This window comes from Bidens hawaiensis, unplaced genomic scaffold (assembly GCF_021521415.1).
Source record: "Bidens hawaiensis isolate Kalapana, Puna unplaced genomic scaffold, B.hawaiensis_p1.1 tig00008945_1, whole genome shotgun sequence".
In the NCBI taxonomy this organism is placed as follows: domain Eukaryota; kingdom Viridiplantae; phylum Streptophyta; class Magnoliopsida; order Asterales; family Asteraceae; genus Bidens; species Bidens hawaiensis.
Genome location: NW_027491649.1, coordinates 1 through 11,084, shown reverse-complemented (window position 1 = coordinate 11,084; position 11,084 = coordinate 1). Strand labels below are relative to the sequence as shown.

The following is an 11,084-nucleotide window of genomic DNA, read 5'->3' as shown; positions in this document are numbered from 1 at the left end:
GTTTATCGGGAAAAGAACCACTAACTTTTTTGACAGTTGGGGCATTAAGATGATTACCTCCACACCAATTCATCCTCAAGCTAATGGTCAAGCAGAATCAAGTAACAAGATTATTATCAACAACTTGAAGAAGAAACAAGGATCCAAGAAAGGCAAGTGGGCTGAAGAGTTACCATATGTTCTTTGGGCTGATAGAACAACACCAAAGAATGCAACAGGTCAAACACCCTTCTCATTGGTGTTTGGCTCAGAAGCTGTAATCCCTACGGAGATGGTGGTTCCTACTACCAGAACAAGCATCCGTGATCCTCAAGCCAACTATGAAATCCTTTTCCAAGACCTGGATACTGTTGATGAGCTCAGAGACAAAGCTAAGATCAGAATGGCAGCATATCAACAAAGGGTAGCTGGGGCATACAACAAAAATATCAGGATTCAAAGATTTCAAGAAGGAGATATAGTTTTGAGGAAAGCCTTCCAAAACACAACTAATCCAGCAGATGGAAAGCTAGCGCCTAAGTGGGAAGGTTCCTACTTGATCGAGTCAGAAGCCGGAAAGGGGGCATATCACCTGCTGACTATGGAAGGCAACAGGTTACCTAGAGCATGGAATGCTATTCATCTCAAGAAATACTTTTTCTAATCATGATCAAGTATCCTCAGAAGGATCAGGGATCCTGAAATTGGTAATATCTATCCGATCACTTATTCATTTCAGATTCTTATTAATTTAAGGATAATATATTTTTAACGTTTGTCTTTTTCCAAGTGTTAAATAACAATGCAGATTTCAACAAGAGGTTCAATCTCTAAGAGGTTTGCCACCTCTCATTTACATTTAAGGTACTTTACTATTTCCCTTGGCCTAGCTCATGATTAGATATGACCCCTGATGGTCATATCCCCTAAGGTTTAAAGGTTTTCACCTTTCTTATAAATTAGAGTTTCTACACTCTCGCCTGGAGTGCACGCTATCCAACGTATAGTCCGGGGCAGCGGGACCAGTACACGTTTAGTGGCTGACAATTTCGTTGTTTTGGCTATATGGAGGATCCTACGATTTATGGTAGACGTACCATACCACCGGTTTATAACGTTTTCACGTTATCTCACGTTTGCGCTAAATCCCAGTTTGGGCGAGTCCCCAGTTAACATTCGTATCTTTGGGCCAGTCCCCAGTTTGGGCTTGTCCCCAGTTTTTTGGGTTGTCCCCAGTTCACGGGCTTGTCCCCAGTTACACGGGCTTGTCCCCAGTTGCACGGGCTTGTCCCCAATTTATTTGGGCTTGTCCACAGTTTGTTGGGTTTAATCCCAGTTAATATCATAAGTTATTTGCATTAGGTATCCTAAGTCCAATTACAAGGATCACAGAAGGATCAACACTTATGATAACTTAATGGTGTTGGATATACAGCCGGAAGGGAAGTTGCCAAGGAAACTCCATTGATATATGAACTATACCCAGCTTGTCAAATTTCATCTGTTTTGCAGGAAGCTTGATTTCAAGGGCAAAATGACAGCTGTGATCTTATCACAACCACCATTTTGGGGGCAATTGTTAGTGCACGGAAATTTGACACTGTGGATATGTTATCCTGGCATATAATATGGATCGATTATCCTTAGAATATGTTGCAGACCCTGTCAGGATCAATGATCCTCAGTACTTATTATTTATTAACGATTTTCCTTTGTTATCTTGATATTTTTAGCAGGTATAACTGCTAGCTACCAAGTCTAACCTATAATCTCGCTATCAAGTTCAGAAAACGTGTGGATAATGAAGGAAACATCTCTAATTATGGAAAGGCTTGATTCTAGGCTAAAATTAGGATATTTGTTATTCTTTTCCTATTTATACAAAGGTTATGATCGATTAGGGCATTCATTCATCACTGTATACACACACACTCAGAGCAGAACCAAATACTCTCTGTACACAATAGCAATTCTTGTAACATCGATCTAATCTCCACAACCATTGTAGCCCTTTTTTGTGATTAATAAAATGGTGATAGACGATTTGTCATCACCCGAGGTTTTTGTGCCGGCGATCCGAACCAGATCAAGGGCTTTTCCTGGTAACAAATCCTTGTGTTCATCATTATTTCTTTTACATATTCGTTGTTATCATTTTAGCACTAAACCTCACATAACAGATTTGGATACATTATCCTTAGCGGATTTTTATCCAAAACAATTTGGCGCCCACTGTGGGGCAATTGGTGCTATAATCCAGAAAATACCTTATCAATATTCAACCTTTCATACCCATATCACCATCAATGGCCTCTCAATCAACCTCTGTTTCATCAACCATGCCATCTTCGGTTCCTCTCTCATCAAGAACTTTGCCGCCGATGCCTCCTCCAATCACGGGAGCACCGAGGGCTACTGCTGCTGGAAACAAGACACAAATTCCAGTCTTCCAGAGCTCAAAGAACACTACTGCCACTTCGGTGATTAACTCTAACAATGATGTTTCTGCTATGTTTTCACAGGTTAAGGCATACATGGAGCAGCCGAACAAAACCAACCCGAAGATCCTACGTGAAATTGAAGATCTCAAGAAGAATAAGAGGCCACTGGAGGATCAGACTCCTTTAATGCCAAGGATTATGGATTTCACTACTCCAGGATCTGTGGCTCAACAGACTCAAGGATCCTCCATCTTCTAGCAAGGATCATCTATCCTTCAACCAGGATCTATGGGTCAGCACGCTCAGGGATCCTCGATTTTCCAGCAAGGATCACCTATCCTTCAACAGGGGTCCATGGGTCAGCAAACTCAAGGATCCTTCATCTTCCAGCAAGGATCATCTATCCTTCAACCTGGATCTATGGGTCAGCACGCTCAGGGATCCTCGATTTTCCAGCAAGGATCATCTATCCTTCAACAAGGATCCATGGGTCAGCAAACTCAAGGATCCTCGTTCCTTCAGCCAGGATCCTCTGGGATTTATCACCAAGGATCCTTCAACTCCCAACTTCAAGGATCCTTCTTCCAGAATCAAGGATCCTCAGGACTTCAACATCAGAGGTCTTTGGAGGTCCATGAAGGAGACATCATCCCCATGCAAACCATTGCCTCTGGTGGACCAGCTACCATGGCAGATGCTTCTTACCTTGGCTACACTTCTGGGATGCCAACGTTCAATCAAACGAGAGGTAACATGTATAATCATATATCCTTAGACACTAACCTTGGCTCTATGCAGTATACAGGTATCAACCAGGCTATGGCTAAGGAACTTCAGAAGCTTAAGGATATGATATCCAGCGTGCCAGGAGTGGTCCGTCCGATTCCTGAAATACCAGAAGGAAGCCACAAGTTGTCCAGATTTGCTCCACCTATTTGTGATGCTGAAGTCCCAAAACGATTTTAGACCCCCAATATGAAGGTGTATGATGGAACAACTGATCTCGAAGAGCATGTGGCTCAATACAGGGAGAGAATGGAAATCAATCCAATTCCCGAAAAACTCAAGGAGGCTTGTCTATGCAAGGGTTTCGGATCCACACTAACAGGATCTGCATTAAAATGGCTGCTAAGTCTTCCTCCTTTTTCTGTTACTTCTTTTTCACATTTAGTTAACTTTTTCAACAGCCAATTTTCCTGTAGTAGAAAATTTAAGAAGTTAACTAGTGATTTGTATAGAGTTGTCCAACCTTATAATGAATCCCTTAGGGATTTTGTTACAAGGTTTGGCAGGGAGGCCCTAGAGATCCCTAGTCTTGATATGGCTACGGCTGTTGAAGCATTCAAGATGGGACTTCAAAAGGACTCCCTATTTTATGATGATATTGTTATGACCCCATGCAGGACATTAGATGAAGTAAGGAACAGGGCACTCAGGTTTATAAGATTGGAGGATGATAAAAGAGTCCAAGAACGATTAGGAACTCCAACAAAACAGGAGTCACCTGACAAGAAAGCAAGGATCCAGGATCCCGAAGAAATTCCACATAAAGCAGCTCCATCACCACCTAATGCTCGGGTCATCAATTTTATTTTTGAAGGCTCTTAAGGATTACTTATCCTCAGCACCAGATGGAAGGATGACCAAGTAGGCTGTGAAGCTGAGTGCAAATGATATTCAGTATGAGCCGTCCGAGGGTTTTCACCGTCCGAGGGTGATAGTTTTCACCGTCCGAGGGTTTTTTGTGCCGGAGATTTTTATAATCACATACCATCCGACCAAAGATTACATTGTTAATCCTTGACCGAAGCAATTCGACCAAAGATTACCTTGCTAGTTTTTGACCGAAGTAAGATTATCATAATCAAGGGTTTTTTCCCTCGTGATCAAATCATTGTATTCATCAAGATTTCGATTATACACTCGCTTTTATCGTGTTAGCACTATACCTCACTTTTACGAATTTGGATACATTATCCTTGAGTGATTTTTATCCAAAACACGTACTACCACATATGTAAGGATCCAGACACACATATACTACAGCCTGAGGGCTAGGCTTATACTCTTATTTATCACGGTTTTAGAAACACATAGTTCCTTGTAAACAATTTTCATATAACATGTTTGACTCATTTGAAAACAAGTTTATAAAAGTTTGGGGGCGTATTCACCTTTTCGCTTTGGGATCGACTTCACTCACCGTCCGAGGGTCTTTCCCTTTTTATCTCGCACCTATAGTACGAGTATAAACATTTGTTAGTCGGATATACAATCCGGCTTAAGACCTTTAGTCTTGCTCTATACCTCGATGAACCTCTAGTTCATATATCTCATTTACTTTAAAACCTTTAGTTTAAAAGTAATTATAAACCTTTAGTTTATATAAAAATCCGACGTTTCTTCTTCTCTTAAGAAACGTATTCTTTTTCTTTTTTTTATTTAAGAATACTCATTACTGCTTAAATAATAATTCCATAACAAAGAATATACATATATACTTACACACATATATACATATTTACAATTCATTCTTTTATTCTTTTCTTTGTTATGTTTATATCTCTTTTTATCGAGGTATCGAGTATAACCTCGACTTAAGGTTTAAGCCTTTATAATATTTCTTTATTATATTCATTGGCGTTTAAGCCTTACCTTAAAGGCTTACGAAAACCCTAATGATTCGAGCAGCACTCCAACACCGCTTCACTACTCGATCAACTTTGGCACGCCAACGACGACACCAATCTACGACAATTGATAGTACACCTTTCGAGAACAACACCTTCCTTGGTCGAATGTGGGTGGAGGGTGGCACGCACTTCGAGGAAACATCGACACGGGAATTGAGGATCGGGATACGTTTATCGGGGAAATTATGGCATAAACTTCGAGGTACGATAATAAGACTTAGAGAGATGTTAGAGAGAAGTGAGAGAGCAGGTTTGGTGTGTGGAAATGAGATGCCCTTGGTCGCTATTTATAGGCAAAATTTGGGCTCCCATCGCGGTACGCGATGGGTCCTTAGGCTGGCTCGTCGCGTATCGCGACGTAGCTCAGTTGAGTCACCAAGTAGGTCTGCCACGTGGCAGACGTTGCGCCACGTGGTGACACGTGGCAGCAGATGGTGTCACTGTGTGCCACGTGGCACACGTGTCAAAACGTGTCAGACCACGTCATCGCGATACGCGATGACGTTGGGTCAATAGCGATCGCGTATCGCTATTGACTTCTTCCAGAAGCTTGACCAAGCCCCATCGCGGTACACGATGGGCTTGTCTTTTATCTCATCGCGTATCGCGATAGGACAAGAAAATAGAATTTTCACTTTAAACCCTAAGGTTTGGAATTTGGCATATTTAGTCCCTTGACTTTGAAAAGTTGACATTTTGAACTCGAAATTTTCACGTTGTTACATGTTAACTCAGAGAGAGAGGGTGAAAGAGTTTCGTTTATATTACAAAATTTGTAAACTATGGAATTTGTAATATATTTAATTTAAAATATTTAGATAGGTGGAGTGCAATTAATGTGTACTGCGTAGTGTAGTGTAGTGTAGTGTAGTGTAGTGTAGTGTGTGTACTGTGTACTTTGTTAACAAAACAATGCAAATACATGGTGTGTGATGTGTACTGTGTGGTGATGGATCAGCCGGCCGTAGATGAAGGAAAGGAGAAGACATGGTACACAATTGATGCCACTGACAAGAAACACATGAATTTTGTTGATGGCTTATATACAATAATGTATAGTTAAAATACGATGTTGATGGTTGTTTGACAATTCAGTATCATGCTTTCTTAAAGAAAAAACAATATACCAATTATTGAATTCTTATAATAAATAATCTAATGAAGTTTAAGTTGTGTCTCTCTGCCAATATAACAAGTTGTATGGAAACAAGTTTAGCTTATTACTTTAGCGTGTTTCTATAAGTATTTTTGGTAGACACATTTAATTATTTAAGAGACATACATTATTTATTTGAGTGGAAATACATATATGATACGAAAGTAATATTATTTCAATATCGTAATTGAATACATAAATATAAATTTATGCATTATTATTGCGTGTAATGTTATTATTTTTGTCTCTAACGTTCGTATGCTTTTATGTCGGTGCTAATTCATGAAATAGGTTCGTTAAAGTAAAACGAGCAAAACAAAAAGATAACGCTAGACAAATCAATTCGCTTTCATTGTAGCTATTTTATAAAATATAATCATATACCATATAATTCAAACTTTACAGGATCATTTAATATATTTCGAGTCTCTAAAATAAGCTATCACCAACGTCTGTATTCGTCGGGCAAAATTCGAAAGTTAAGTAATTCGAAAGTTTAGTTGCTGCTGAATGCCATTTACACGGTTTGGTACACCGTGACATTAAACCAAAGGTATGCTAACACATAATAATACAGACCGTCTTACATTGACCCGATGTTCATAGGATGATGCTAACCTTGTTTTTTATTTTATAGAATTTTCTTTGCAAGTCGCGTGATGACAACTCACAATTAAAGGCTACAGATTTTGGTCTATCAGACTTTTTAAGACCAGGTTAGTGTGAATGTATAATATTTGGTTCTGTATTTAATAAATACAACGAATAATATTTTCTAAGACTTGATATTATTGCATAGGCTTTGGCTAGCACATTTGATGAAGAGGAGCTAGCGGATCTGAAAGATCAATTTCATGCAATTGATGTAGATAATAATGGTGCTATTAGTCTTGAGGAAATGAAACAAGTATGTTTGACTATGACCCCAAAAGTCAAACAAAACATTGAACACGTATTTCTAAAATAGCTCGGTTTCGTGGCAGGCACTTGCTAAAGATATTCCTTGGAAGATGAAAGAATCGCGTGTTTTAGAGTTACTAAAAGAAGTAAGCCCCTTGTAACAAAGTTGATTATCTAATGCACTGTAAAATTACTATGTTACCCTTTTAACCGACGTATATGTGACTTGTGATGCAGATGGATAGTGACACAAACGGGCTTATTGATTTCAAGTAATTTGTAGCAGCCACTCTTCATGTTCATCAAATGTTTCTTGGATTTTCGGAAGATGCCTCCATTTAGGAGTTGAAAATTAGTCAACTTGACCTTGAAAGTCAATTGTACCTTTTCAAGAAAATGGAAAAATATTTACACGTGTTGCCACTACTTTATTTATTCACTAGGTTAGTACCCGTGTTACACACGGGTTGATATTAGATATATAACAAAATGTATATAAACTACCATACAATATAATAATATATAACGATATATAAACATTAAAAAACATCCACAAAAAGAAGTACACCAAACCATTGTCTACATAATAACCTAATAGATACAAATAATTCATTGTCTTATCAAACACATTAAACCATTAGATATTAACATGACTTGTACAGGATGACCTTGAAAATTTCCGTCCAAAACAAAACCATGCACCTTAACCACCTGAAAAATATAAACAAACCATGGAACGTTATTAAGTATTAAACCAAAAAGTTAATGTATTTTATAATGAATGGGTGATATCTACAATATGTAGCTACTATGTTGAGGTCAAAAGAAAATAAATCAATTTTATAGCCTAAGTTTATAACCAGAAACAAAAAAAAATTAATCAATTTGGTAATTACAAATCAAAGTATATTGAAAATATAATATTAGAGAGACAGACATATTAAAAGTAATCACTAATATCAAATAATTAAAACTCTAATACCGTTAATACAATCTTCATGCTAACACAAACTAAATATAAACACAAAAGGTATACTCTAAAAGAAAATATAAACATGTGGAAGTTAAGTTTACAAAAAATGACCTTAAATCACAACCCACCAAAAACCGCAAAGTGTCATAAGAACCTGACAAAACAAAAACAAACTGTTATAAGTGTGTATTGTACTTTTTTAGAAGCCTATGTATATGAAGTAAACTACTAACATAAAGGAAAAAAGCAAAGTCAACAATAAAGTCAAAAATTATATTTATAAAAAATCTAACTACATATTTCATCTGATTTACCTTAAACTTCTGAATCAGAACCAAAATAGCTTTGAAGATCATCAAAATCGGATTCATAATTTTGACAATCTAACAGCCATTTAACCTTCTCAGCCACCTCATTCTCCAAATCCAAATGTGTTCTTGCTTTAAAAACGTTAGAAAGCTTCAAGAAATCTAAATCTCTTAAAAGAAAAATGTCATTGGATTGCAATACGGACTTAGGATTAACACTCTTTTGTTGCCCATTCACATATTTAATAACCACATTATTTTGCAAAGGATAATAAAACCACTCCCTAACATTGACCAAAGGAAGTAGTTCTTGTTCATGTTGTAAAATCTCTTCATTTAGAACATTCAATAGTTCTCTATCTTCGTCGTTAATAACTTGTTTGCGGTTTCCGAATCCTATTATTTGGTACTTAAACAGAATGTTAAAAGATAGAACCGATTCGATAGAAGGCTTATGGATTATAGACAGATCGCTAAGAAGAAACTGATAATTATTGGTTTCGGATGAAAATTTCCAAGAAACAATTGTTGTCATTGTTGAAGATGATGGAAGAGATGATGGAAGATATGAAAATTTCAAAGAAACTAATTATTGTAGAAGTTATGATTATTGTGCTTATCTTCCAAAGAGTCTTTTTTAATTATTAATAAAAATGACGGTTTATTGATTCAATAAAACTCATGATTATCCCTATATTTATTAAACTTTTGATGAACATTTAACCTATTTTCCTATTTTTTTAATGTAGTAAATTGATAAGATATAAACGTATATAACATATATTTCGAATATATATATATATATATATATATATATATATATATACACATATATAAATCAGTATAATATTAGCCTATAAATAAAAGTCTATAAAATTAAATTTCAAAAACATAAAAGATAAACTACAAAAAATATAAACAATTAAACATAATTGAACATACAAACATGTACCTATAGTTAGACAAATAAAATAATACAATCCTTTTATTAAAAAACCTTAAACATATTTAAAAACAAACGTTAACAAAAAAGTATTGTCAAAAAATTCATAGAAGGTTTCCAAATATTTCCTTATACACAACATTTTTGGTTTCACTAACCAATTTGGATTCCTTATCTAATAAAACAATCTTAATACCTTCGCGAGTCTTCACTCTAGACAAAGCAACATAAAGCTGGCCATGTGTAAAAACCGGGTCTTTTAAATATAATCCAACACGCGCTAAAGATTGTCCTTGACTTTTATTTATAGTCATTGTAAAACAAACCGATATAGGAAATTGCCTCCTCTTTAACTTGAATGGAAGCTTCTTATCAGACGGTGTAAGACTTATTATGCTAATTAAAGTACGAAATCCAATATTAGTACCAGAAACAACCTTAGCTTCAATGAAGCGTTTACCCAAACTAACAACTTGTAGTCGAATTCCATTGCACAACCCTTTTTTCTTATTAATATTCCATAGTAACATAATAGGAACTCTAACCTTAAGTAACAAACGATGGTTTGGCATTCCGGACATCTTTATACCATTAAGAAAATCAGGAGAGTACAATGTGGGATCAAAATCCTCAGATACACTTTCAACCTCGTCGATGCTATCTGAACTTAAGTACTCCATTTTTTGACCAGGAAAATACGCTAGCATACGATCATTAATCTTTTGAACCACATCATTTAAGGGAGCAAGCAATGTCCGTTCTTGAAAGTAAGTAAGATCATTAAACCTATCTAACATAGAATGATAAACAAAGTCTATTAAATCAGACATAGGATCAAGGGAATCTTTTATTAGAAGATCCTCTGGAATTGATATAGTTGCTTCACCGTCATTAGGACCACCAAGATTACCTTCACCAATATCCAACAACCAATCAGCGAATTGTTTAATCTCTAAAGTATTTGACATTTGAGAACCAACAGTCAACCTCATGTTCTTAGTTAGTTTCAAAACCTTACAATTTGACCATATGTAAGAAGAACTAATTGTGGCGTTCACGCAATCGTTTCTTGTTACATTCTGTACAACATGTAAAGCCTGTCTGAAATCACCAATAAGAACAACTACCTTACCTCCAAACAATGATCCAGAAGTGTTGCCCAAATCAACATTCATAACATCTTTTAGGGTTCTGTCCAATGCTTCGAATGCATGTTTATGAATCATGGGAGCTTCATCCCAAATGATTAATGATGTTTTCTTCAATAACTCAGAAACATCTGTATTTCCCTTACCTGAAAATGTTAAATATGTAAACATTATATTCAATAAAATAATTAAAAAACATAAATTTAAATGTGAAATAATCTAGACTTATTGAAATTTATAATAGTTACCTGACATTGGGAGTCCTCGGTAAGATTGATTGGAATAAGGAATCTGGAATGAGCCGTTCTACCGCCTTCTAATAATAAAGATGCCATTCCACTTGAATCAACATTAAGAACAATTTCTCCCTTTGACCGAATTGAGGCAGATAAAGTTTTCCATAAGTATGTTTTGCCAGTACCGCCGTAACCATACACGAAAAAACACCACCTTTTTTACGTTTCACGGAATTGAATATTTTGTTGTAAACGCTTTTTTGTTCATCAGTTAGAGATGTGTACAAAAGCTTAAAATCAATTGACA

The 11,084-nt window shown here is 36.2% G+C and overlaps 1 protein-coding gene across 1 annotated transcript; it reads right to left on the bottom strand.

Moving 5' to 3' along the window:
* Window positions 1-9,497: 9,497 nt before the first annotated feature.
* Window positions 9,498-10,796, bottom strand: LOC143530394 (uncharacterized). The gene is made up of 2 exons (XM_077025940.1): window positions 10,790-10,796; window positions 9,498-10,687 (listed from the first exon to the last, which is right to left on the bottom strand). Exons 1-2 carry the CDS (start codon window positions 10,794-10,796, stop codon window positions 9,498-9,500), a joined length of 1,197 nt encoding a protein of 398 aa, XP_076882055.1.
* Window positions 10,797-11,084: the final 288 nt, after the last annotated feature.